Raw genomic sequence first — 27273 nt, 5'->3', positions numbered from 1 at the left:
ACAGTGCTCTTAATCCGGCTGCCCTGACAAACACAATCAGCATCCGATCAGCTTCCCCAGTGCAGCCGGAGCCTGGAGCACCCTGCAGGGCTGGACCAGTGTCCAGGGAAGCCCTTTACTATCAGCACTTCAGTCTAAGGCAGCTGTAGGAGGAAGGGGAAATGGTTGAAGAGCTTCACTAAATCCACTCCCCAGCACGGTTTGGGGGCTGCAGCTTCCCCCTGTCCAGAGCCATTGGCCAGAAACACTCCTTGGGGAACCACTGTACCCCAGAAAGCCAGAGGGGCACTGGAGGGGACAAAACCACGTCTGTCAGCAGCTTGCAGCACTCTTCCTTTAAGCTCCGGTGAGATTTTGCAGGGATGCAATGGGAGGATTAAATATAAGCAAGGAAGTGCAAGCAGATCCGGAGGAGAGGGAAGGATCGGCAGTCCCAGCAGACAGCCACAGCAGGGTTTGATTTATCAGGGTGCAATAGGTCCGGCTGCAGGTGCAAGATGTGAACATCAGGCAGTTCACAAGTCCCAGCTGTCAGATAAATCAACTGTCCCAACCCATCCCCGGGATGGGAGATGAGCTCAAACCTATGGTGCGATGCAGCAAGGAACTGCGTGCGCATCTCCCTTGCACCACTTTGGAAGGGGCTGTAAGGGAGGCAGCAAGCATCCACATGCACGGAGAAGAGACCCCAAGACCTTCCATGTCCAATCCCTGGCTCCAGTAGCTCACAGTCTCCCAAACATTCAACCCACAGAGATCAGGCCACATCCTACACACCATAACCCTGCTCCTCACCCCTGAGGGAGAGCCCCATCACACCAGCACTGCTGGGTAATCACCTCATCACCCCCACTCCAGCTCCACTTCCCCACGTAAGCCAGCCCTGGGGGTTAAGCCTGGATGGAGGAGGATTTGGACTCAGGATGCTAAATTGCATTGCCAGCTCAGCGATCTGCAATCTCTTCTGCTCGCTCCAATGCCTCCCTTCCCGTATCTGACCACCACAGTGGATACAGCCAGCTTGGCCTCACCAACACATCTGCTTATCTCCCACTTGGTCAGCTCTGGGGCCCTCAACACAAGGGGGACATGGACCTGCTTGAGTGAGTGCAAAGGAGGCCACAAAGATTAGACATTAGGACAAAGTTCTTCCCTGTGAGGGTGCTGAGGCGCTGGCACAGGGTGCCCAGAGAAGCTGTGGCTGCCCCATCCCTGGCAGTGTTCAAGGCCAGGTTGGACACTGGGGCTTGGAGCAAGCTGCTCTAGTGGAAGGTGTCCCTGCCTGTTGCAGGGGTTGGAACTGGATGAGCTTTAAGGTCTCTTCAACCCAACCCAGGCTGGGATTTGATGGTAAAAGGCTACTGGAAGGTCTAAATTCAGCCAGGCTGGGACCCAGGATCCCAGCAAGGTGACAGCACTCTGCCCACCATGCCTGCTGTGCCTCACACACCTTCACATCCTCACCAGCATCCTCAGCAACCACTAACTGGTGCCCTGCAGCCCCAGGAATCACAACTACCTTTAAAAGATGCACAAAAGGCAGCCAAATTATTGTTATTAATAGGTTTAAGTTCCCTCTAGAGGGAATCCCCTTCATTCCACTGGTAATATTTAGAGGGCTACAGATATAAAACCACTGAGCTAAGCATGTCTTTAGAGAGGAGATTAATGCCATCATATTATTCAGGAGACAACTATGAGCTGAAGACAGGGGAGCTTGCTTTGAATATGAAGAAGTAACTGGCATGAAAAAGCTGCCTTTAAGCACCTACCTCTGCACTGCTGCCTTTATCAGCTCTGAACAGCAGTGATCCCAACCTCGGCTGGAAACAGCAAAGACCTGGGAGTGCTGGCATGGGAGAAGAGCCGTCACAGGCTGCAAAGGACTGCTGCCTTCCACCCCAGCCAGGGCTGGATTCACCGGCCAAGAGAAGGCACCATCAGGAGATGAACTCCTTTGCTTCAGTACGCAGTGATGTGAGGATGCACGCTGGTACCAAAGCACAGGAGGTAGCAGGTCCCAGCTTCCTGGTGCAGCAGCCCAGGGAGAGGAATCCAGCATAAAAGCTCCAACCAGGGGATTTTCCTGGTGATCCCCATTTACTGAGAGCCCGGGAGAGCCTTTAGGATGGCCCCAACAAGACATGGATGGAGGGATGAGCGGTATGGGCACTCAGATCGCTCCTGCCAGGCTGCAAACCCAGGGGGTCCAGGCAGGGAGAGGGATGCGGAGCACCTGGAGAGGGGAGAACAAGCAGAAGGGCAGAAACAAGCAGAAACAAGCTTGTCCTGGCCACCCGCTCTCCCCGAGGCTGCCCGTGCACCACAGGTTTATAATGGCAGATAAGGAGCGTCTTAGCTGTAGATTACACGGGCTGCTTAAGTGCTTTGCAAACAGTAGTTACAACATGCCAGGGAGAAAAACATCCTGCTGCTGGCCGGGGATAGCCCCGGCGCCACTCTCCTAAGGACACCCGTGTTTGTCCAGTGCCCAAAAGGTGTAAAATCAAACAAGGACAAAGGCAGCCCCAGCAGTTGCCCTTGGGACAAGCAACTGCTCCCATTCCAAACCCTCCCAGCTGGGCTGGATGAGAGCAAACACAAGGGAACATTGGGAAAGTTTATCCTGATTTATTCAAGGTCTGGAGGGTTTGCACCCCAGAAGGACTTCAGGAGGAAAATCCTCCCTTTTTCTCAGCACTTTAAGACCTGATTTACAAAGCCTGGTTGGAGCATCCTCCTGGATTGCTGCTGCTGAACCGAATACCCCCTTGACACCTCGCTCCCTCTGGATATAAACCTCTGCCTCTGGCTGCCCACAACCTGCCTGGCTCCTCTAAGAAAGAAACAATGAGCCCAATGCAAGCGGTCAAAGATCTTCACATTGAAAAAGTTATTTTTGGCCAAAGCCCCTTGCTCTGGAAGAGCTGTTTTTCATCCAGAAAGCCCTGTGAGCACTTTGGTTTTACTGAAGAGATAAAAGTAATGTTTTTCTCGTGTTTTCTTCAAAAAAAAACAATCCTGAAAATGGCTCTTTCCCTGCAGAGGGATGGAAAAGCAACGTTCGGTGTGTGGTAAATCACTGCCAATATTTGCTGATTTTTTAGGGGAGAAACAACCCTAGAACAATGATAAAACCCACTCCAAATCCCAAAGAATTGGGTGAGGTTCCTGGAAGCGCATGATTAAAACTTCTCCCCATGGCAAGCCTGACTGACAGGGCTTTTAAGACTAATTCTAGCAAACCCCATATCCTAAACCCACTCCCCAGGTCCTACCCCTGCTAATCCCCATTTCCCAGCCCTGAGGTGCTGCAGCCACCAAGGAACCCCCCCAGAGACATCACCCTATTTCTGATCCTTGGGCACTGGTGGCTGCCACCCCCGTTATCCTCAGCACCCTGATTTTGAAGAGCACCCCTCCACACTCCCCCCATCTCCAAACACCAGCATGAATCAGCCTCCTCTATTAATTAGGCCAGCAATTAGCAGCAGTCATTAGCTTTCCTATGTCCCAGGGCTGCTGGCTGGGCACTGATGCTCCCCAACAGCATCCCTACCAAACACCCCAACGCCCTGTAACCAGGTTGTGTTTTGGGCCATGCTGCTGCCTCCCCCTAAAACAGCAGGAGCTTTTGGGAGGTGACGACTCCTCGTGGGTATTTTTTGCCCTTGAATCTTTGGGAACAGCCTCCCTCCAGAGGAAGGAGCTGGGGGAATTCTCCCAGTCCTTAATTGAAAGAGGCGCTTAACGAGGAGAGTTTCTTTTGTCCCTTAATTGAAACAGGTTCTTACTGACAAAACTCCCCATGAATTTTAAGTGGGTTCGAAAGGAGGGGGAAATCCACTCAATGAATCGGGTTTTCCTGCTTTGAAATGTGCCATGTGGGTTCCTGAGGCTCTCCAAGTGCCCAAGAGCCTTTCTGGACAAGCAGGGCCCGCATCCCAAGTATTTTAAAAGGAAAAGGGACAAGGGGAAAATAACCTCATATCAATTTTTATACTGTGCTGGATGGCAGCCTGTGCTCTCACTGCAGGTCGCACAAGGACTCCTTCCCAATGAAACCCTGACTGAAAACCTCTCAACACCACCTTTTGCTGCCTGTGACACTTCGCTTGGCCAGATTTCCCCTGGAGAGATGCTGATCCTGCTGCGAGTGCGAGGGTGATGCTGGATCACAGGGAAGCAGTGATTCTCCCCCTCAGCCATGGCAGCACCGTGTGCCCCATGGGACAAACCAGCTGCTTCGTTTTCTTGACAGCTTCCCATTACAGGGAATTCGAAGTGGGAAGGAGAGCAGATCCATCCTGCCACAGAAGAACTGCCAGCTGCTCTGGGGAGTGCAGGCTGCCCTGCCAAGCACTTAAACTAGCTCCAAAATGGTGCTTTGCAAAGCAGCATCCCTAAAAACACATCATGAACCAGCTCATGAAGAGCAACCACCCCCAATGCCTGCATCCTAACCCTGCAACGATGGAGCATTGCACAAGCTGCCCCCTCCTCCCAGGGTCTCCTGAGGATCCAGACTGCATCCATCCTGCCTGATGCTTTGCTGAGCCACAGCCAAGCTCTGATTCCTTGCAGTCTGCCAGGAGCCTAACGCACCCACGGGGCCAGGTGCTTGGAGCAGGTATTGAATGAAGCCAGGTAACTGCCTGATGTGCTGCAGGGACGGCTCCTGGGCTGGCAGGTCCTTTGGGGAAGGGCTGGGAAGCACAGGCGGATGCAGAGGCGGGATGCTCCAGGACCAGCACACTCTGAGGTCATGGCCGAGCCAAGTGGAGGTCAGATCCTTTATCAGACCAATGGACAATGGACAGAGTTGGAATAAATGACACATTTTGGGTGTGCAGGCATTCCTAGGCCCAAGAGCACATCTGTGTTCTCCTAAAGGTATTAGGCTAATAAAAGACATTACCTCTGCATGCAGACTTCACCACCCTTAAAAAGTACCAGACGCTGCAGTGCTCACTGATGGCGAAGCCCACGTGTGACCCTGCAAGTGCAGCATCGGGGCTGCTGGCACCCAAGCTGCCTCTGGCCTCCCCTCTTTCCAGATCCCTGTATGAGGCTGGATGGATCAAGTAGCATGTCCATGGGAAGCCTGTTGCTTTAGTTTACCTGCTCCCAGGCTACAGCATCAGCCCTGTCCTCTCCTCCTCCTCTGCAGAGGTTCCAAGCAAAGCAAATGCTTGAGGAACCAAGCTAGATGCCCCATCTACACCTCCACCCCAAGGCCTCATGCACCAGGTTGTGCTTTCAGCTAGTGAGAGCTAATAAACCACCATAACATGTGCTGCTTCACACCTCACCAGCCAGCAGGGCCAGAGGACCACACCATTCCTGGCCTCTCTACCTGGGGATACTCCCACTCACTCAAGTGGGCTCCCATACCCCCACTCAGCCATCAGGCACAGCATCCCCATCCCAGGTACCACGCATAGCCTCCTTCTCTCCCAGCCTTGATCCCACTCTCCATCATAAATCCATGAGGCCAGCACAGCCAAGGGATGAATCCAGGCTGCTGGAGCACACATAAAATGGCCTGAGCTCTATGTTTATACTTCAGGCACTGACAGCATTTTGCAGCCATATTTCAGGACTGTGCTGTTGACACTTTCTAACACATCCCTTTTCTTCACGCTGGTAACATCGCCCCAGGCTCCAAGCCCTGCAGGGCTGTATAAGGCTGTGAAGAAGCAAACAGTGGTCAGGAAGGGGGATACTCGGTGAGACGCTGACAAGTAGCTGAAAAGCATTTGGGTTTTGCCGAGGCCAAGGCGCAGGAAGCAGAGCCAAGAGAGCAGCAGGGACACCGAGGGGCTGCCATCCTTCCAGACCATATGCAGAGCCATTGGACAAGATCCACATCTCCACATGCAGCGGAAGGAGAAGAGAAGGACACCCCTCGCTGTACATCCAACCCTCAACATGCCCAGAGACAGAAAGAAAACACTTCTTCCTTGCTTTGCATCAGTGATGAGATTTCCAAGATACTTTGGGTTCCCTGGCAGAAGTGGGACAACAGGGGAGAGAGCCCCTGAGAGAGAGTCTTGGTCTCTCCAAGACAACCTCCATCTCTATGGCTTTGAACCAAACCAGCAGCAGGGTTGAACTCCAGGCATTAATACCAGTGCAGCTCCTCCTAGGATAGCTACAGTGAGGATCTCTTGACCTTCCCAAATCCTTCCAGGAAGGTAGCACCAAGGGCAAGGGCTGCAGCAAGGTCCTGCTGCTTTTGGGAAGGACACAGCACCAAGGCGCTCCCAACCCCAGCCTCCTTGCCACCACCGGCAGTCACGTGTGGGATTTACAGCTCAATATTGATTCGTCTTTGCAGGCTCTGCCATTCCAGTCGGTGGCTTTTGCAGGAAAACAACATGAATCATAAGCTACAGACCGCCCTCTCCCCACGTCCGTGCTGTGTGACTCACCCAGCCCTTCCAGGGGTCCTGGTTTGAGGGCTGCCTGCTCCACTGCACCCAGTGATGGGCACAGAACAGGGGTGCAGGAGCCACCATCTCCCATGGACAGCTGGGGACGGGGTCCTGAGTTTTTATGAGGTGGTCTCCAAGAAAGCAGCATCATGCTTTCCCTCCATCCAAGTCCTCCTTCCCCTGTCTCAGGCTACAAAGGCATCAGCACACTCGTGATGATGGCACACTGCAAAATGCACAAAGCAATGCCAGCACCTCAGCCAAAAACACACAAGGAAGTCAAGGGCAGTCATAGACTCGCAGAATGGTTTGGGTTGGAAGGGACCTTCGAAGGTCGCCTGGTCCAACCCCTTAAAATGAGCAGGACATCTTCAACTAGACCAGGCTGACCAGAACCACATCCAGCCTGGCCTTGAACGTCTCCAATCCTGAAGTCCTAAAGCACCTTCTAGAGCAGGGCAGGAAACATCAGTGAGATGATGAACCCCAGTCCTCTGTGGCCACGAAGCAACCGCAAGATATAAGAGCTTAATATCTTGCTTCTCTCTCTGTCCTAACCTCATTCTAGCGTGCTCGACCTCTACAACCAAAACTAAAACCCAACTCAAGAAAGTACATCTAGAAGTCAGAATTCCACAAAAGACCATTTTAAGCAAAGCTCTCCATGATGCTGCCACACTGCACAAACAGCCAAGAGAGCAGCTCCATCTCCACTACCTGAGATGGGACACTTGATGGGACCACGGCCCTCCACCTCCAGCACAGACACTCAGAGATGCCCCCAAAACCAAACCTGGATACAAAAGCCTGCAAGTGAAGAGGGGCAGACATCACCAGTGATACTCTGCAGCAGGGACACACTCGGCTGTGCCATACTTCACCATGACATGCTACTGAAAAAAGTATTAATCATTCCCTCTCCATTCCAGCCTAGTTTTGACATAGAAGAGGCATCACCTTTTCTTCTGTTTAAATAACCACCAACAGTGCATTCAGTGTGTCCTGTTCTAGAGTACTGACAGCGCAGTACAGAAACAAAAGGGGGGAAAAAACCCAAAGCAACCCGCAATAAACAGCCTGTTTGGATGGGATGGGTTTTCCATCCCCACCCAAACACAAGCACACCAGATCCGCCAGCTTCCCAAAGGCGCAGGAAGCGGGAAAGGGTTTGCGTGTGTGAGCTTTCCTGTCAGTATCTGTGCCCTGTGCCGGCAGCTCCAGGGTGGGAAGGAGGGATTCGGGGGTTGCAGCACCATGGCATGCACCAGGGCTGGGAGAGGTGACCCTCCTGAGTGGCTTGGGGACCAGCAGGACGGCAAGACGGGAGGTCCTGGCTTCTCCATACCCATGCACAGATGCTCCAGACAAGGCGCAGTGCTGGGAAACATGAGCTTGGCCATCACCTTTGCCGTCCTTACCAAAAAGGAGCGCTGACACGGGTGAAGGGAAGATGCTCGGCCACCCCACCAGCAGGATTTGAGGTTTTTTTCCTGCTCTATAAAGCCCCGCACGTTTTCTCTATTGTTTAATTTCCTCCTTCCCCACCCACAGCAAGTTCACTGAGAAGCAAGGAACTTATTTCCTACTGAATCCGTCCTCGTTGTTTTATTTGGAAAAGGACGACTTCCTTGGCTACGGTCCCCGTGTGCAGCCGGGAGCAGCAGGCACGGGGCTGCTCACCTCCCAGTCTGCACCAGCACAGCACCGGTACAAAACACTCCCGAGACTGGAGCAACAAAGATGCTGCTTTGCTGCAGGAAGAGCTGCTGCTTCGAGGCTGTTGGTGACAAAGGAGCATTGCAAGGCACTGCTTCCCAGCCCTGCGAGCATCGGCAGCGGGAAGAACACCAGCCCCACGGTGTGCTGCGGCAGCGGGAAGGGAGAGCCCCTGTGCTGGGATGTGACCGCGGTGCTGGGAGCGAGCACCAGCCTCCATGGGAAGCAAAGCCCATTATCAGTGATGCCCAAAGCTGGCCACGCTGGTGCAGCTTCCATACCACCGAGCATCACCGGCTGCCCCATCGCCAGCAAAACCCAACAGATCTGGGGGCAATAATAAACACAGCGATGTCTGAGAGGCCCTGAGTTCACGGGTGGCTGGGGAAATGCATGGACCTCTCCTAGAGGGAAGATACGGCGCTCAACAGTCCAGCCACGCCGCGCTCCATCACATCCGACCTCCTCCAGTCCTTTATGATTCCCCGCTCCCGCCGCGTTCGCTCCGGGAGCGGGGCCGCTTTAGGCCTCGCACCCCACGCCCCGGGTGCCCGTGCTGCGGCGTGGCCTCGGCGGCTCCCCTCCCGCTGCGCGGCCCCGGCCGGCTCCTCCCGCCGGGCACCGGAGGGGACGGGACGGGACGGGACGGCCGGGCTCGGGGGTGAGAAGAGCTGTGGGGCCCGGCCCCCCCGCCGGCCCCGCTCCCCGCCCCAGCCCCAGCCCGGCGGCGGTGCAAGGCCCGGCGGGTCCCGGCCCGCGCTACCGCCCGGCCGCCCTTTGTCTGCGCTCCCGCCGCGGTCGGCCCGTACCTGCCTGCCCGGCCGGGCCCGCTCCCCTCCGCACCGCTCCGCCAGGCCGCCGCCACCGCCCGCTCCGCTCCGCTCGGCACCGCCGGGCCCGGCCCCGCTGAGCGCGTCCCGCCCGCCGCCCCGGCCAGGCACCGCCCCCCGCCCGGCCCGGCCCGGCCCGGCCCGGCCGGCCCCCGGCAGGCCCAGGCCCGGCAGCGCCGCGCTGGGCTCCGTGCCCGGCCGAGCGCAGGGCGGGGAGTGCGGGATGCGGTCCCGCACACAGCGGGGGCGGACCCCCGGGGCTGCCCAGCGCCGCTCCCGGCTGCTCAACCGCGGTGAGAGCCGTGTCCAGCCCCGGTGGTGCCGGGCACACGGCGTGACCATGGGCTGTGCGATAATCCCCCGACGGGAGGGCTCCTTTGATGCCCCGGGCGTGGGGCGTGTACAGTGATGCCCCGCGATGCTCACAACAGGTCCCTGCTCTCACGGCTCTTCGCTGGGGCAAGCACCATGAGGTGTCCTGAAGGGTAAAGACCAGGCAGTGTGTTTGGTGCAAGGCGGGTGTGAGGCTGATGCCTCCTACAGAATCCTTTTATCCTTGTCTCAGTGCGCCCTTCGTGTCAGGTTTTGAAGCCTGAGGTTGTCCCCATCCTCCTCCCCATGCACAGAACCCGGGTGTGATTTCAGAGCATCAGTACATCACATCTTTTCGCCCCTTCCACCTCAAGACAAGCTCAAGGTGCGCATCTGAGTCGTGGCTGGCAGCCCTGCAACCTGCCTGAACACACGTAGAATTCCCTTCATACCTAAGAAAGGGGGAAAATGAGCTTAACGTGGCTCAGCTCTCCTGCCCCTGCTCTCCCCATGGAGGCTGCGAGGGGCTCTGCCGGCATGTAGAGACATGCTCTGGTCCAGGGGAAGGGAGCCTATAACCTAGCAAGAGCTAGCCAGGTCTGCCTCATCACCTGCATGAGGAGGGATGCAGTACATGAAGAAGACCCCATCAGGTTTCATGTCCAGCCCATGGGGACAAGCTTCATGTGCAACCCATGGGGATGAGATATAGCAGAATATCTGCCGGGTTTGGTTTTGGTGGCGCGCTCTGGGACAGCTTCCGACTTAACGGGAGTCGAGGAAGCAATTTCAATCAAATGAAACAGGCAGATAAACAAACAAAAAGCAAAGAAGAAAGGAAGTCGTAGGGAAGGAGACACAAAGAGTCGCAGACAATTATGGCTGCACATTTTCTAACGTGCTCTGAAGCATTCATTGAAGTCAAAGACTTCTTATCCTTAAACATTTCACTTCCCGCACAAGCCTTTTCTCTGAAGATCTCAGAATATCTTTGCTTATGCCAAAGCTACTGGAAAGCTCAGAAAACAAAAAGGGACAAACAGGAAGCTTTTCGGCTGCAAACTGCTGTAAAGGGTATTAAAGGGATTTCTTTTTTCTTCAGCCTTGAAGGATTTGCAAACTCAGCCTGAAAATGTATCTGTGGTAGGAAGGGCTTTCTGAGGCCATGCTAACCTCTATCAGAGCTCTAGCACAGGAGTTTCATGCACAAATCATCGAGCAAAAAGCCAGCAATGAGTAATTCAAAGGCACGCACCAGACTCCAAGGACAATCTGCAGAATCCACAATCTCCAGCTGTAAACTTTTCCACTGAAGAGTTACTTCTGAGAAAAAAAGGAATTTGATGAATTCTTGGCTTGGCTTTTGCTAATACATAGTTTTTTTTTTCCAAGAATGAACAGAAGGCTGCTCAGGAAGGCATTGCTATTTATTAATACCAGCTCTGCAGTTTACATGACTATCAGGTAGCAGGGCTTTTCTCCTTGCCTATATTCTGTTTGCAAACACAAAGGAAACCAGTTCCCTTCCTGCATGCCTCAGCTTCCAGGCTCTTCTTCAGCACATCTGTCAGAAAGAAGTTTAGCAGCTTTCCTCCGCATTGTCTCCAATTTATTAATCAACACTTTCAGCTCCCTACTGAGTTACAGCCAAATTATGGTCCCCTTGAAGTCCATGGCAGCACTTCCACTGGCTTCATTAGGACCAGAAACCAGCTCTTGAAGTCTCTGCCAATTCCTTAAATGCTTTAACTTCATTGTCGGAGATTTTTAATCTCCTTATGCCTGTTTCTGACACATCATTTTACATGTGTGCATGCACAAACTGCCTTTCAGAACTAAAAATGGCCTTAAAAGCAAGTGGAAAAGCTTTCCTTTTTTTTTTTTTACCTGTGAATGGCTGCATTTGGGGCCCCAATTTCTTTTTGCCACGGCTACTAGAGGAAAGACGCCATTTCAAGGGGCCCAGAGCTGTTTGAGAGCCAGGACCACAGACCCTGCTTCGTACTAAGTAGACAGCAATGGTTCAGCCTGTTGGGGAGAGTTTTGACCTCTTCCAGCTCCAATCTCTGTTTCAAGGCCACCAGTAAGGCCTCTGGTCTGGTGGTTTGTGGGAACAAGACCCAGGCATGGAAAGAGAGCCAAAATTCCTGTTGTGGGAAGCCTGGAGCAGGGACCTTTGCAGGTCAGGTCAGGCCAGTTGCCTCCCACTGACCCCTCACCAGGACCAGTTCACAGCAGGGCCAAAGCCCAGGCAGGAGAAGAGGTCCGGAGCATCATTCCCATTTGCCTCGCTTCTCCAGCTCCCTTTCTGTTTAGTCACTGGCTGAGTTATGAAATCCGCCTGCAGCGTCACTGTGTCTGTGGGTTTCCCATGGGCTGGAGAGGCTATTACCAAGGAGCAGCTGGAATGTTAATTACCCATTAAGGAACTAAATCTGGGGGATTTCTCAAAGCAAATACACATAATCTCTGGCACTGACCCCACCGTGGCCTGAGCATCCTTCCCATCCAGGACTGAGGATGCAATCCTTGCAGCCCCTGCTGGGTGCCTCCCTTCTAACGCATCCCAGCCAGAGAAGGTCTTCAGTGCTGTCTGCAGCAGCTAGGACAGCCTGGCTGGAGCTGGCACTGGAGCTCTAGGCACATTCTGCAGGCAGACACTCAAGGACTGGTGGAAGGCAAAGTAAAAGGAAAGAATTTGTCCTGGATACTGGAGAAAGCCCCATCCCACACAGAGCCTGGAGGGACTGGGAGCAGCCTGCCTCCCAGCTGCTCTGGGGCTGTGGACAGTACTGGATTTTGAATGTTGGGTTGTTTCTATTTAGAAGCTCATCTGGTTATTTCAGCCTGTTACCCCATAAGTGGACGCTTGCCTGTTTCCTTGCTTCTGGCTCGCATCTGTCCCTGGGGAACATCTGAGGCTGGTGCAAGGCAGAGGATCCTTACAGCCTGCCCTGCACACGTGGCTCCTTGGGGAGAGAAGGAGCCCAGGCTGCTTGCACAGCCTTCACCGTCCCCAAACTCCTTATCAGATGGGTCACCCACAGCCACATACATGGCCTGATGTAGGGTGACCTCTGCAGCACTCGCCTGCTGCTAACTCCTTCCTTCCCCCTCCCTTCAAATCAGGCCACAGGCTGTGTCACTGGAGCCTCCGGCTGGAATTACAGCGCTCCTGCCAATGTATATTTTAAAAGCCTCTCCTTCAATATTTAAACAGGAAGATCCCTGTCTGCTAATGAAGAGAGGAGCAGGTGAAGGTGGCCCATGGGGTCAAGCCAGGTGTTACAGTGGGCACAGAGAGCTTTCCTGGGGAAGAAGCGCAACACGTGGGGAGCAGGGAGCTCTTCTCCCGGGTGGCAGCTGGGAGGTTTGCAACCTGCAGACACCTGCGATGCCTGGCCAGAGAAAGGAAAAGGTACCCCAAAAGACGTCAGCCTTGTTCACACAGGGATCGCCCCTATAAACACTCAGCACCCCAGAGCTGTGGAGCTGATTGATGGTGCGAGAAGGGGATCAGAAGTTTCCCACAGGGCAGCAGCAAATGCTGTCAGTCAGGCAGAGGTGCTGCAGATGTTTGCCGGCTTTTGGACAGTGCAGCTTTGCTACGGGGCCATTATAAGGAGCCTCCCTCGTGCATCTGCTCCCCTGCGGCTGGATCAGCTCTGATTGCAGCTCCTGGGTGCAGATCGGAACCTGTCGGCTTTCCCCACCCGTGCAGGCACCCACGGGCGTGCTCCCCGCCTGTCACTCACAACCCAGACCCACGTGGCACCGAGCCCACTGAGCGCAGGGGTGAGGCGTCTGAAGCAGGGCAGCTCCAGGACCAGGAAGTGGATGTAAAGTCTCTGCTCTGTAAGGTCTGGTTCAATCTACTTTTTTCCAAAGGTCTTTGATGTTTCCCATCTTTACTCTCCTGAATGCTTTTAAAATCATTTGGAAACAGAAAACATTCTCTTACTGGACAACCTTAATGTAAAACTTTACAAATGTATATTGTTTGCTGGAGAGGTGGAGCAGATCTCCCAATGACTGCTCTGGGAGGGCAGTCCCAGCACCATCGCTCGCAGCTGCAGAGCCCACAGGGAATGACACGGGTTGGAATCTCTCCCATTAGTTCCTTAACAGAAAATACTCCAGACTTCTGTGTCTTAAACCCACCACATACATCCCCTTACAGGGAAAATCCCAAACACCTCCTCGCTCTCAGGGCAGGGACAAGCAGCTGCCTGGAACCCTGACAGCAGAGGGGGAACGCTTGTGTCGCAGCTGAGCCCGGTCAGTGCGGACTGCGGCAGCGTGCTGGCATTAGGGTGGTTTTCATCGTTGTTTTTAAACCGGTTCAGGCCTGCGTTTCCGAAGCATTCCCGGCAGGGCTCTGTTAGCACCACACGCACCGCCGCCATTTTTGGGAGGGACGCGGAGGACGGAGGATGCCGCCATCTTGGGAAGGGACATCGGAACGTGGCCGCCGCCATCTTGAGAAGGGATCCTTCGGGAGGCGGCCGCACCGTCTTGGGGAGGACAACCGGCCCGGTTTTCCCTCGGTAGAGCCGCTCACGGTGTCAAGGGACCGGCGGGGCCGGGAACGGGGCAAAGTCCTGCCCGTGCCATTGGGAAACGCCGTTCCCCAGCGCCATCTTGCCGCTTCCCGCCATCACTTCCGGGTGAGCGGCGGTGACTTCCGTCTCCTGAGAGCACCACTTCCTTTGCAGCGGCGGCCGCCGGAGCAGAGGCGCAGGTGAGCGGGGCCCCGAGCGCATCCGCCGCCATCCGCCCGCCCGCGCCTCGCCGCGGCTTCCCCGCCCGGGGCTCGCCTCCGGGGGCCCGGGGCTCCGCGGGTGCAGCGCGGATGGCGCTGGGGGAGCGCACCCGAAGGAGCGCGGCGCTAGGCCGCGGGCGAGCCGGGGGCTGGCGGAGCTGCTGGGCCTGGTGCAGTGGAGGAGCGGGAGGCCCGCGGGCTGTGCGCGGTGGAGGCAGCGGGAGGCGGCTGCGGCCCGGCCCTGAGAGGCCGGGGCTGTCCCTGCTGCGGGCCCGGGTGAGCGCTGGAGAGCAGCGGGTTCCTTGCACTGAGGTCAGTGTTGGCTGCACCGCGCCCGCGGCTCAGCGGCTGCACAGTTGTGGTGTGTCCCTGGGGTTCACAGCTGGAACGTCCACGGAGCCTTTTGCTGGGTGAGGGGAGAGGATGTGGCTGTCCGAGTGGCTGGTTTAAGAGTCGGTGCTCAGTGCGGGTTGCTGTGCAGAGAGCACCATCGGGCTAAAGCAGGTCGTGCTTGGATGGAGTTCCTTAATGAAGCCGTCAGGTTTTCCTCATGTGCAAGGCGCTGGTTGTAGCTGGTATGTGGCAGGAGAGGGCAATAGGGAACCATCTTCCTGTGCTCGGGAGCAGATACACGGGCTCCTGAGCCACCCAGCCAAGCCCTGTTGAGTGCCGCGTCTTCTATAGCTGGGTTTGGGCTTCAGAGCGAAGACATACCTGGGTTAGTGCCAAGGATGTGGTCAGGACACCAATAACAGAGAAGAATCCAAGCTAGTATTTGAAAGGTCAGCAGAGCCAGAGCTTTGTGACAGTACCCGGGGCTTTAATAATTGTCTGGTTAGGTGTTTCCTTTCCTATAGGCACGAACAAGCAAGGGGAAGCGCTCAGTAGTGCTGGTTATCAGGGAGAGGGTCTCGTGCTCTGGGGACATCAATTGTATGAAGCACAGCCTAGGTACCTCCTGCTCTGAAGGGCAGCAGGAGGGACCCCACTGAACAGCTGTGGGTGGTGACCTCTCTGGCAGCATACAGCAAAGCTGGGAGCCTTGGATTTTGTAAGCCCTCTTGTACCCCAGATTGCTACCTGTGTTTTGCCAATAGTAACATATCTTGCTTGGTAAAGGGTTGCAGTAGCAGGGAATTCAGTAAAATCCTGTAGGAGGGTGCTGAGAAATCCACCACCGCTCATACTTCTCTTCTGTTGTTCAGAAATGGCACCTCGTAAGGGCAAGGAGAAGAAGGAAGAGCAGGTCATCAGCTTGGGACCTCAGGTTGCTGAAGGAGAAAACGTGTTTGGTGTCTGCCATATCTTTGCTTCCTTCAATGACACTTTTGTCCACGTGACTGACCTCTCTGGCAAGTGAGTATTGACCACCCATGGCCTTGCTGCAGACCCTGGGTCCTTCAGTTTTGAACACAGAAATGAGATTTGGGTTGAGGTTCCACCAAAGCCTTTGAGCTTTCTCCTAAACTTCCCCTTTGCCTTTTGTAGGGAAACCATCTGCCGGGTGACTGGTGGCATGAAGGTGAAGGCAGACAGAGATGAGTCTTCTCCCTACGCGGCTATGCTGGCGGCCCAGGATGTTGCCCAGAGGTGCAAGGAGCTGGGCATCACTGCCCTGCACATCAAGCTGCGTGCTACCGGTGGAAATAGGTGTGTTGGCTGGATGTGGCATGGTCTTAGAACCAGAACCACAGCTTTTCTTCGTGCTGCCTCAGTTGGTAACGTGAGTGCAGTCTGTGAACTTGACTTCAGATGACCCAAAGGATGCCTGTCGCTTTGTGTGGTGACTGGCTGATGTCACCCATTCTGAACCCGTTCTGAATGGCTTCTCCAGTTGACTGGCGCAGGGGTGTGCTCTTATTTGGTAGCAGATGGGAAGGTGTTTGGAATGACATTGCAGTGCCTGTCTAGTGGTTGGTTGTGAATGATTTGGGTCTGAGGACCTGGATGTTTTGGGATGGGGAAACTGATTTTAACACCGTGAGCTGTGTCTAGCTTCTGGATCATTTAAGGGATTATTGGTTCTGGTTCTCCTCCAGGACCAAGACTCCCGGACCTGGTGCCCAGTCAGCCCTGAGAGCTCTGGCCCGATCTGGAATGAAGATTGGTCGCATTGGTGAGTGATGGAGAAAGCAGTACCTAGATGTGTCCGTTATGGTGCAGAGCCTTGCTACTTCAGAAAAAAAAAACAAACAAACCAGTTTTGAGGGATTATTTAGTAAAAAGAGCTTTACAGGCACATGTGCCACTCGGTTTGATGATTTCACGTTGGGATGTTCTTCTTGGCCTCTCTCAGATGGCACTGAAGGTGTGATTTAATTTAAACAGATTCTTAAGGGTATGATTCACCAGGAGGCGGCGTGAGCAGGCTTCAGAAACAAGTTTCTGTCTGCAGGATAAACCCCAGCTGCATAGCAGGGTGCTCATGGGCCTCTGCTGGAGCAGTGCTTGTGCCAGAGCTGTTCAGTCACCTGGAAATACTGTGCTGGTCTCGGTTTAATACTCTGAGTCAGTACTAGTGGGGTTCCAGCTGCCCAGGGAATGTCCCAGTTTGCTTTGGGTGGTTGTGGGAAGCAGTGGTGTTGGCTGCTCTAAAAGTTACATCAAGCACCCTCTGTTTCTTTGGAAGTGCTGTGGCTGCTCAGTTTAAGTAGGATGGGAGAGGGGGATTTTTGCTTCTGCAGCATTAAGTCCTTTATGAGCTCAGAGATAGCTTTTTGCCTATGGAGTGCTCATTCTGCCTGTGCATGGCCTCTGTACCCAGAGGGTGTAGCCGTGGGGTGTTGTGGTTTAAGCACAGATGGTAACTAAGCACTACACCACTGCTCACTTGCTTCCACCCCTGGTGGGATGGGGAGAATGAAAAGGTAAAACCCATGGGTTGAGATGAGAGCAGTTTAGTAATTGAAATTAAGTAAAATGACCCAGCTGAAACCAGGTCACAGAGTGTGTGGTGGGTGGCTCTGGTGTGCCCAGTTGGTTTCTTGGGGTACCTCTGGAAGGTAACAGTGTGGTTCTTTGTTTCTTCTCCCTGCAGAGGATGTCACCCCCATCCCCTCTGACAGCACTCGCAGGAAGGGTGGTCGCCGTGGACGTCGTCTGTGAACAGTGCTGCACCTTTGCTTATTAAAACTCTCTTTTAAACCTCTTCTCCACTGTTTCTTATTGAGGCATGCTCAGAAGTTGAGTGGCTTCAGTTTAATTACATGCACAAATGGCTCATGCTCTTGGGGCTGGCCTGGTTTGGCTGGGGATGGTTAGTGCTGCTAAGGAGGTGCTCTTGATTATACATGGAAAGCTTCTAAAAGCACTGGAATTACAGCTCCCTTGGCAGCTCTGTTTATGTATTTATACTTGCAGGGGTGTTTAAGAAAATGACTCCTTACTTCTTAGGCACTGCTCTTTACTTCCATGGAATGTGCTGCCATCACCTGGAATAAGTGCCCAGATCCACCTTGGCCAATGTTGTAGCTCTCTAGGCTTTGAAACTGTTCCTGTCACTTCCTCAGATGTGGCAAAATCTTAGACCAAGATTCACGAGTATGCAGTACTTGAGAGCTGCAGATTGAGATTGGTGCGTTCTGTGTGCCTGTGGGTAAAATAGCTGTGGCTTTACAGCTCGAGGGAGAGATGACACTGTCATTTGCAGTAGTCATTTGTACCTCCTGTGCAATAGTGAGGTCAGCCCTTGCACAGAGCCCCACTTGTTTGGTCATGAATCCCAGTCTCCTCACAGTGCAGTGTGCTGTAGTCAGGTTTGTGTCAAGGCGGCTACAGCTCGTCCAGCTTTGCCTCCTTGGTTGTGGTTGTGGGCTCTTAGCAGTGAGTGAGCTCATGTGGAGCTGGAGAAATGTTTGTGCAGGAATACTTGTGGTCAGGTTTAAGTGATGGTTGTTTATCAGAATTGGTTGAAAAACAAGGATTCTTAGCAGTTGCATGGCAAATAGGAACAGTTTATACATGATGTGTGACCTGTGAAGTGAAGCTGAGAGGCAGTATTCTGATATCCTGGGCTCTTGGACAAAGTATCCCCTCAGGTCTTCCCTGTGAGGATGCTGAGGCGCTGGCACAGGGTGCCCAGAGAAGCTGTGGCTGCCCCATCCCTGGCAGTGTTCAAGGCCAGGTTGGACACAGGGGCTTGGAGCAAGCTGCTCTAGTGGAAGGTGTCCCTGCCCATGGCAGGGGTTGGAGCTGGAGGAGCTTTAAGGTCCCTTCCAATTCAAGCTATTCTATGATCCCAAGGCTTGAGGACCTCATCCCTTTCATGTGGGCTCCTTCCCACAGCTTTGCATCTCCAAATGCTTTGGAGGGGATTCTTTTGCCTGCCTGATCCTCCTGAGCCTCCCTCCCTCACAGGAAGGGTGCTGTGCTGATGGTGGTGGTGGAGGTGCTCTGCTCTCAAAGCAGTCTCTGTTCTGGTGCAGTTACTCAGCCTGGGTTGGATCCAGGCTGTGTTGCTCCTATCAAGCTTGGTCTTCACTTGCTGAGCCCCAGCTCTGGCACAGTGAAAGGGGGTGAGTTCCACAGCAGAGGAAACCAGGCTGGCTGATCTGAAGCCATGGTGTGCCTCGGTCTTCACAGGGAGAACTACTTGGATGCTCGTGGTTTCGAGGTGAGTCATGGTTTCTTGGAGGTGTCCTTGCTGTGGAGAAGAAAGCTGGGCTTGTGAGCAAGCAAGCTCGCTGCTGCTGGGTTTTCTGCAAACTTGCTTAATGCATGACTTCCCTTTTCTGTGGAAAAAAAAATCTCTGCCTGGACAGATGCTCCTAAGCCAGCATTTCCCTTGGCACAGCCAGTGGTTTATTTGTAGTTTCAGATGTGGCCATGGAAAACTTGAGGGGAAACTTCCCTCGCTGTCCGAAAAGTGCACTATTTCCCATTCAAATTGCTCTTTTCCTGTACTTAAAGTGTTCCTTGAGTCTGTGTGGAGAAGGGGCTGAAAACACGAAGCCAGCAGCGGCTCAGCCAACACAGAGCTGAGGATGGAACAAGGCAGGGGATCAGGATGCTGCTTGCTGCTAACACCTCTAGGCAGTAGTGTTATATATACTCTTACAGTGAAACCTGCTGCTGTCCTGGTGTGTTTTACTTTGTCCCTGGTGACATTCACGTGGCTGCTTCACAGGGTACCTTAGGGAAAGCTCTACAAGAATATAACATCCAGTGCAGGTTGGTAATAGTTTAACAGACCCTGCTTGCCTCCGGGTGTCGTTTGAGGTGGTTCCTGCTCGGCTCCATCTCCTGCTGCCCACAAGGCAGAGCACAGCCACCCCAGGGTTTATCCCAGCTGTTTTCAAGGATAGGCATGGAAATAGGAAGGTGTCTGCTCAGTGGGGCAAGAAGTGGCTTTTCACCTGGCTGGTGCATTCCTACCATGTCACAGGGTCAGGTCACAGTGCTCTGCCTGGCACCCAGTGGTGGTGAGCCTTGCGGTGGCATTGGCCTTGCTTGGCTCTGGAGAGGAGGTTGTTGAAGAACCAGATGGGACCTTTGGGTTTAACCTGGGGCAGGAGGAACCCAGACCTCCCCCCTTGCTTGGTGCATCCTCCCCTGGGGAAGTTTTTGGGGCTCAGACAGGGGGCAGGAACTTTGCTCCGTACAGGAAGGTGGATTTGCTTTACTATCCTTCACCCTTTGGAGGCAGGAGCTCTGCTGTCCAGGCTGAGCTGCTGTAAGCCCAACCCATGCCGCGTACCCTCACCATGCCGTGGGCAGGGATTTCCCTGGGCTCACTTCACAAGTAATGGCAAAACCAGCTTTTATTTCTCAGCCAACCTGGCATCTGAAACAGCTCCCTGCGTCCGTGTGAACCCCCCGGGAGAGCTGGTGAATGAGGAAGGGAAACGGGAGAGCCCAGCGCAGAGCCGGCTGCAGGACGTGTCCCGGGGCTGTCTGCAGGGAAAGGCTCCCCTGGCTGAGCGTGTGGATGGGTTTCATGGCTTGTGTTGGTCCCTGCCCTTTCTCAGCTGGATGTCATGTGTGATTTGGTGAGGAGCTGCGGCATGGGATGCTCATCCCAGCGCAGGCACAGGGCTGTTTGGGATGCAGCCTGTCCCAGCCCCATAAACCCCTCGAGACTGACCTGCGCTCTCTGGTGAGCCCTGTGGCTCACTCATTCCCTTGGGTTTGGCCAGGGGGCTGATCCTGTGCTGCTGAGCTGTCACCTCATGGGCAGTGGGGAACATCCTCACCAGCCACCAGCCCAGGCAGGATCTATGGGCTGGGAGCTGCAGGATGGAGGCTTGGCTGGTTACAAACAGCTTCACGTGAATGCCCCTGGGGTAGTTTCTGCTTCCCTGCCTGAGATAATTGCTCTGCTTGGCTCTGGTCGAGGTCCCTGGGGAATTAGCAGGTCTGAGCTGAGCCCTGAGCCTGCTCATTGCTCCAGATGGCTGCTTCTCACCCCAAAATCAGCCGGTTCCCAGCCTCCTCTCATGGTGCTTGTCAGGTTTTACATGGGCAGCACAGGATGTGCGCAGAGATGAAGTCTCGGAGGTGATGAGTGGTGAGGAGTCTGTGCTGGTGCGGGTGCCAGCAGCAGGCTATGGAATGGGATAAAGCAGCCTGGAAGCTGCTCTGTGAAAACATCTGTGCTTTCCCAGGAAAATCCATTTACTGACTCAGAAACCACTCTAGATGCCATGGCCCAGTGCAGAAAGGTTGAGGGGAAGTACTGAAGAAGTCAATAGAGATGTCTGTGTGCAGAGCATGGGCTGATTTGGTGCTGGGCTCGGGGCGCTTAGCCAGTTTATTGCCTATGTTTGTGGTTTCAGAGTCAGGCCCCGCTCCGTGAAATCACTGCGGGGTTTCGCTCCCCAGGTTCCTGTTCAGGCATTCCTTGGTTCCCCTTAGGGCTGAGGTAGGTCACAGAATGAGCCTGGAGTGTGGGCCCGGCATGGGGGTCTTATGGGGAGCTGGGCTGAGGCTGTGAGAGAAAACCCTGTTCCCCCACGTGCCCCTGTGACCAGCATGGGCTGAGAGCGAGGGGAGAGCCAAAAGATGATGGAGGGGTTGATGTGAGTTTGTTCCCCTCCCCTTTAACACCTCGGGATGGTTTCTGAATGCAGCAGCACTTCACAAGCAGCAGATAAGTGGTTTGTCTTCACCCTCGGGCAGGGGGCCTGTGCACCCCTGGGAACCCCAGTGCTTTCCTGCTGGGTTGCATGGGGATGGGACCGAACCCCAAAGTCCTTTCCCTGTGTGGAGGCTGTGATTTCCCTCCTGGGAAGCTGGAGCATCACCCACCAGTGCCTGCTTCTCCTCCAGGGCATCTGCTGGGGTACCCTGTTCACTCCTTGGAAATGCTTTTCATACAATCCCAGACTGGTTTGTGTTGGAAGGAACCTTAAAGCTCATCCAGTTCCTACCCCTGCCATGGGCAGGGACACCTTGCACTAGAGCAGGATGCTTTTAGGTTACTCCTTAACCCCACTCTCCCAGCACACTGCCGGCCTGGCCGTGCCATCCCGATGGATGGATCCAGGACTGATCGGGAGAAGGGATGGAGCCGCTGAAGAAACCCACCCACGTCCTCACCCTGTCCTCAGCCACTTTCCAGCCCTGGGGCCGTGTGGAGGTTTGCAGGTAAACAGCGACGTCCGGGTCATTGCTTTTGGTTTCGCACTCGGTTTCACTTCTGCTGAGCCCTGGCCATGGTTGTGCTGGGTCCTGGTGCTGGGCATGGGGTGCCCGGAAAGGCCAAGCCCTATGGCTCAGCGCTGGCACTGGGGACGTGTCAGCCCCAGGGTGTCCCAGGTCCTGTATAAAATCACCTACAATCAGCGTTATGGGGTGGAATGGCTGCTCTTGCACATATAGCACTAATGGGGCTGTGGGGTGGGCTATGAGCCCACACTGCCCCACTCCCACTGATGCTTTGGGGTCACTCACCTTGAGGGGCTGTTTCTCCTCCCTTGGGTTTGGGGGTTCAACCCCTGAAGCCATTGCAGATAGGGCAAGGGGGTTGCTGCAGGAGGGGTTTGGAAACACTCGGTGGTCCTTTAATCATCCTGATTACCTGCAGCCTGAGAGGTGCTGACCAACCCCCCCCCCGCCCCAAGAAGGTACAAAGTGACCCCATGGAGGGTCCTGCTCAGCCTCTGGTATCGCAATCAGCATTCCACTTCCTTCCTCACGCATTGCCTTCCACCTCCCCATCCCACCTCCTGTACCCCGTATCCCACCTCCTGCCCACACCCAGCTGTCCCAGAGCCCCCCAGGCCCATGGCACTGGTTGTCACCATGCGGGACATCATGACCCACCAGCGGCAATGGGGTGGGAAGCGACGCCCCACGGAATGACTGTGGTGCTCACAGCTGCATCCAGCATCATTTGTGGACCGGGGACCTGCCGAGCTGAGGTCTGCCTGGCAACAAGTGATGCACGTCCCGGCAGCCAATGGGGATTTCTTCTGCCCCCCCAGGGGTGCCGGGGCAGGGTGAGGGCCGGGGTATTTCCCGCGGCAGCGCTCGGGGTGCTCACTGCCCATCGGGGTGCGCGGAGCAGCCATGGCCGACGAGCAGCGGGACCTCATCTCCAACCGCGGCAGCAGCATGCTCAATGTCGGGGGCACCCAAAGGTGCTGTGCTGGGGGCACGGGGAGATGGGGGTCATGGGGAGGGCAGAGCAATGGGGATGTGGGGCAGAGGGGGTGTTGCGTGGCTGTGGGGTGGACCATGCAGTGGACCCGACGGTTGGACCAGGAGGGCACAGAGTGACTGTGGGGCAGAAAGTTGGGGTCATGCTGTGGCTATGGAGCACTGTGGAAGCAAGGGGGCCGTGGCGTGGCTATGGGGTGGAAGGAGCTGGAGCATGGCTGTGGGGAGGGCAGGGGCATGGTGTGGCTATGGGGTCGAGGGGGTCACTGTATCTCTGGGGCAATGGGGACATGACATTGCTATGGGGTGGCAGGGGAACAGCACGGCTATGGGGCAGGCAGGGACACAGTGCAGACCCGGACCCCAACCAACTCTATGGGGCCACCCCCATGTCCCAGCCAGCCCCATCTCCCACACCCCGGGGCACGCCAAAACTTCCAACCAATCAGAAGCCCGGAAGCTCTGACATCATCAGTAGCCAGGCAGACATCGGGGAGGCGAGTCCCGCTCCGGCCATTGCCTGCGGCAGCCGGGCAGCACCCATGGGTACCCGCACCTCACCGGGTACCGGCGGCTCCCTGCGGCCCTGCTGCACCCCATCAGCGCCCCGTTCCCCCCGGGGCAGGTCTGGCAGCATGGCAAGCTGCTGCATAGCGTCGGCTTTGCCTTCCCCTGGAGTGGGGCACGATGGCAGCAGTGACACCTTCGCTGTTTGCCCCGAGCATTAACACTGAGGTGCACTCTGTACTCCACCCCCTGGGATCAGAAAGGCTTCAGGGGGCTCCATCGTTGCAAAAGGCGATGCCCAGAGCGATGCCGTGCCCCCACATCCCCCTTGGCACTCCGGTGCCTCCTCCCTCTCACCCCGCGGTGGTTTTCGGTTCCCCAGTGTGGAGGAGGGACCTTCACGCTGAGATTTCACTTCTGCACAACGCGACGGGGGCAGTTTGTGCTTGTCTGGTGGCAAAGCCCCTGGGAGGCGATGGTGATGGTGATGATGAGGTGTGAGGACATCTGCTGCTGGCGGCTGGTGCTCCCCCTGCCATGGCAGGGGTTGGAACTGGATCATCTTTAAGGTCCCGTCTACGACTCCCTGTGCTGCAGGTCTGTGCTGGGCAGGAGTGCCGCCCTCTCCACGCTCTCCATCCTGGTGGCCCTGCTGATCGCCGGCCAGGCTGTCACCATCTACTTCGTGTACCAGCAGAGCGGGCAGATCAGCAAACTGACCAAGACCTCGCAGACCCTGCAGCTGGAGGCGCTGCAGAGGAAGCTGCCGGCCAGTCCGTAACCCCACGGCACCGCTGTGCTGGTGATGGAGGGTGGCTGGGAGAGGGGACCACCAGTCCCGGCGCCCCTCACACTGCTCCTCCCTCGGCAGGTGCCAAGCCGGTGAACCAGATGAAGACGGCCATGATGAACAGCCCCATGGTCATGAGGGTCTGGCCCCTGGCCTCCTCTGTGGCCAACACGGTAAGAGATGCTGAGCACTGTGTGGCTGCTGCCCGCTGCCCTCGGGGCTCAATGCCAGCCCTTATGCTCACCCTTCCCCTTTGTCTTTTCCCTTGAGGCCGTGGCCCCGGCCAGCAACAGAACCGAGGACCAAGTCAAGCACCTGCTGCTGGTAAGGTCCCCTGTGCCCCTACTGACCCCATAGCTTTCCTCTCCGCTGCATGAGGCGATGGGACCCTCTGCTTCCAGCTCACTGTGGCTGGGGATCTGTTGGGATGCTCAGAGCTGGTGGGAGCTCCTGGCCTCCTGCAGTGCCAGTGTGGCTGATACAAGCAGAGCTGCAGGCATCACACCTCGTTTCTCTTTGCCCTGTCTCACTGCGGTGGTCCCTCTGCAGCAAGCAGACCCCAGGAAGATGTTCCCGGAGCTGAAGGACAGCCTGATGGACAACCTGAAGCGCCTGAAGAGCACCATGACTTTTGAGGACTGGCAGGTCAGTGCTTGCTGCTGCTCTACTCATCCCCTTTGAGGAGTGCCCTGCTTTGCGCAGGGACTGCAGTGTCCCCACCAGTCCCACTTGAGCCAGGCCAGGGTTACTCTCACTCCAAGGATGGTGGTGATGCTCATGGTCTTCCTTGGTCTAAGCTGCAGCTTGGTGCACAGCTCTCACCCTGTGATCGTTAATGTGCTGCTCCCCTTATTGCAGTCCTTCGAGTCCTGGATGCACAAGTGGCTGCTGTTTGAAATGGCCAAGAACCCCAAGCCAGAGGAGGAGCATAAGGAGATCCCAGCAAAGAAAGGTACCAGGGATGGGGGCTGCTGAGCTGGGAAGGGTTGGGAGAGGCCCTTTGGGAACAACCACCCCCTGTAGGTGCCACCATGGTGCTTCCCAAAGGCAACCAAACCCTCATCCCTTGGCCAGTCAGTCATGGACCTCTTCATTCCATGGGGTGCCTCTGGTTGGCGATGCTTGGGATACCACAGGGCTGCTGCTTGTAGGGCTTTTGGGATGAGTGTATGTCAGGGAAACTGCAGCACCTCCCCACACCCTCAGTCCTGGGCTGGCCCTAGAGCTTTAGGTCACCGTGGTGGGGCTTCTTCACCTTTCAAATTGGATTTAACTGCTCTGGATGAGAAGCTCCTGCAGACCCCAGGCAGCAGAAGGGCTGGGGGGGGGGGGGCGCTTCCAGCATCTCCCCTTTGTTCTTGTTGCCCTTAGTGCTAACTAAGTGCCAGGCGGAGGCCAGTTCTGGGGGTGTGCATCCGGGCCGGTTCCAGCCGCAGTGCGATGAGAACGGTGACTTCAAGCCCAAGCAGTGCAATGCCTCCACCGGCTACTGCTGGTGCTCCTACAAAAACGGCACCAGGATTGAGGGCACTGCTACCCGGGAAGAGCTGGACTGCGAGGGTAGGTGGGCAGGGAAGGGAAAGAGAGCAAGGAGCAGCCTGCGTGGATGCTGCTCCTTGTTTTAGTTGTGGATAGGGAGAGCTGACAGAGGGCAGAGAGTGCTCAAGCTGCAGGGAGCATCCCTCGCTGGTGCCAGCACCTTAAGGCTGGAGGGGTCCCCTAAACCCAGCCCTCACCTTGGGTATCTGCAGCTTGAGGTGTGAGGTCAAGGTCTTCCATCAGCCCCCCATTGCCCACAGACTTACAGCTCATGGTGTGGGTGCAGGCTCTGCCCCACTGCCCTCGGAGGGTCCAGCACCCACATCCTGCCCTCTCTCTGCAGTTGCTGCCACCGCTGCCCCCCGCACCAACCCGGAGCTGGAGGACATGATGTCCTCCGGGGTGGACACACTCAAGCTGGGTGCAGAGAAAGGTGAGTCCTGGGATGGGGAAAGCCCTGGGGGCTGCAGCAGAGGATGCAGGGGGCTATGGGAGGTACACGTCCACCCTCAAGAGCACCAAAGTGGTGCTGGGGAGGTGGAGGTGGTGATGGAGACACAACAAAAGCAGCCTGAGCTTTGGGGGGTCCTGGAGCCATCTCACTGACTCACTGCCCTCTTTCCCCCCCAGTTAACTAGAAGAGGATGCCACGGTTGCTGGCCCAGACTTCAGCATCCAGCTCACCTTTAGTCTCTTTGCTGTTTCATTTCTGCTCTTACACTGCTTTCCAAGGCAATTAACAGTGGGTGCCCCTTCCCCTGATGCAGGGCCAAGCTGCCATCAGTGCCAGAGCCACACTGTCCCCTCAAGGTGGGTACAGGGGGCTGGAGAATGATTTCAAGTGTCAGACCCATAAATCCTGTTACCTTTTGCTCATGGGCATCCCAACAGGCACAGAGCTCTCCCTGCTGAACGAGTCACTAATGCTTTCTTACACTGAATGAACATTAAAAGCAGCAAAACAACCTCCATCAGCTTCTTAACTGACCCCTGTAGGTTGAAGCCCTGGCTGAGTGCAATAGAGGGATTTTATTGTGGAGTGCTTGGCTTTGATTCATGTTCATATTCAGCTTGTGCCCCCAGGCTGGAGCACAGCCTCAGCAGCGGGTAACAGTGGGCAGAGGAGCTGGCCCTGGAGCCAGAGGGGCTTCTAATTCTTCTGACTAGAGCTGATAATTCCTTTATCAATGACCTGACAAGCTAATTATTTCCAATAAATTTCCTGAATAAGAAAGCCTTGTGGGCAGCTCAAGCAGAGCTGCGCCTGCAACGTCTGCACTGTCCTGGACTGTTTTAATCTCAATAAAAATCAAGTCAAAGCCACTTTGACATCTGTGCCTCAACCCAGGGCCATACACATTCCTTGCCCCATTCCTGGCCCAGCAGTTGGTCCATCTCAGTGCACACTGGGGTCCCCCCTGCACCCCAGCCTGGTCCCTTTAGGTGAGACTCAGCACAGGTATGAGGGCAGCAGACAGAGCTCTGCCCTCAAAGCAAAGCTTGGGAAGGAGGAAGCCAAGGGGCTCCAGGCCCTTTGTTCCTCATCTCCTAAACCCCATGGCTGGGAATGAAGTGAGGAACCAGGCACAGCCCACACAAGATGCAGGGGAGCAGCAGGCTGGGTGATGTGCCAGCCAGTAATGAAAACCCCCATACAAACCAGTGCTAGAATACACAGTTCAAAGCTGAGGGAGCAACAGCCCTTGTCCTCAGGAGCAGGCAGAGAGCAGTCCATCGTTCCCAGGGGATGAAGCGATGCCTACAAACCTGGATAGATGCTGG

General features: G+C 55.5%; 3 protein-coding genes across 7 annotated transcripts in view; 2 read left to right on the top strand and 1 right to left on the bottom strand.

Annotated features, from left to right (window-relative positions):
- MYOZ3 (myozenin 3) overlaps positions 1-27273 on the bottom strand; it is a 136996-nt gene that overhangs the window by 50228 nt on the left and 59495 nt on the right. The window lies entirely within an intron of this gene.
- On the top strand, positions 13917-17205 carry RPS14 (ribosomal protein S14). The gene is made up of 5 exons (XM_057409584.1): positions 13917-14036; positions 15263-15413; positions 15546-15707; positions 16097-16173; positions 17095-17205. The coding sequence occupies exons 2-5, from the start codon at positions 15265-15267 to the stop codon at positions 17160-17162; spliced, it is 456 nt and encodes a 151-aa protein (XP_057265567.1). The 5' UTR covers positions 13917-14036; positions 15263-15264; the 3' UTR covers positions 17163-17205.
- The window catches only part of CD74 (CD74 molecule), a 75848-nt gene continuing 71057 nt past the window's right edge, over positions 22483-27273 (top strand). Inside the window, exons 1-9 of one of the 4 annotated variants that reach the window (XM_057409571.1) lie at positions 22485-22636; positions 23760-23935; positions 24034-24125; positions 24223-24276; positions 24502-24597; positions 24811-24904; positions 25324-25512; positions 25835-25924; positions 26122-26374. In XM_057409571.1, coding sequence (XP_057265554.1) covers positions 22566-22636; positions 23760-23935; positions 24034-24125; positions 24223-24276; positions 24502-24597; positions 24811-24904; positions 25324-25512; positions 25835-25924; positions 26122-26129 — 870 coding nt within the window. In that variant the 5' untranslated portion in view covers positions 22485-22565 and the 3' untranslated portion in view covers positions 26130-26374. Of the gene's footprint in view, positions 22637-23759; positions 23936-24033; positions 24126-24222; positions 24277-24501; positions 24598-24810; positions 24905-25323; positions 25513-25834; positions 25925-26121; positions 26375-27273 lie in introns of those variants that run through there. The other 3 variants (XM_057409574.1, XM_057409573.1, XM_057409572.1) reach the window with 3 other exon arrangements.

This window comes from Pezoporus wallicus, unplaced genomic scaffold (assembly GCF_028554395.1).
Source record: "Pezoporus wallicus isolate ANWC-B61680 ecotype Strahan unplaced genomic scaffold, APGP_CSIRO_Pwel_v1 contig_8166, whole genome shotgun sequence".
NCBI lineage: Eukaryota > Metazoa > Chordata > Aves > Psittaciformes > Psittacidae > Pezoporus > Pezoporus wallicus.
This window is presented reverse-complemented; position numbering and strand designations above follow the sequence as displayed.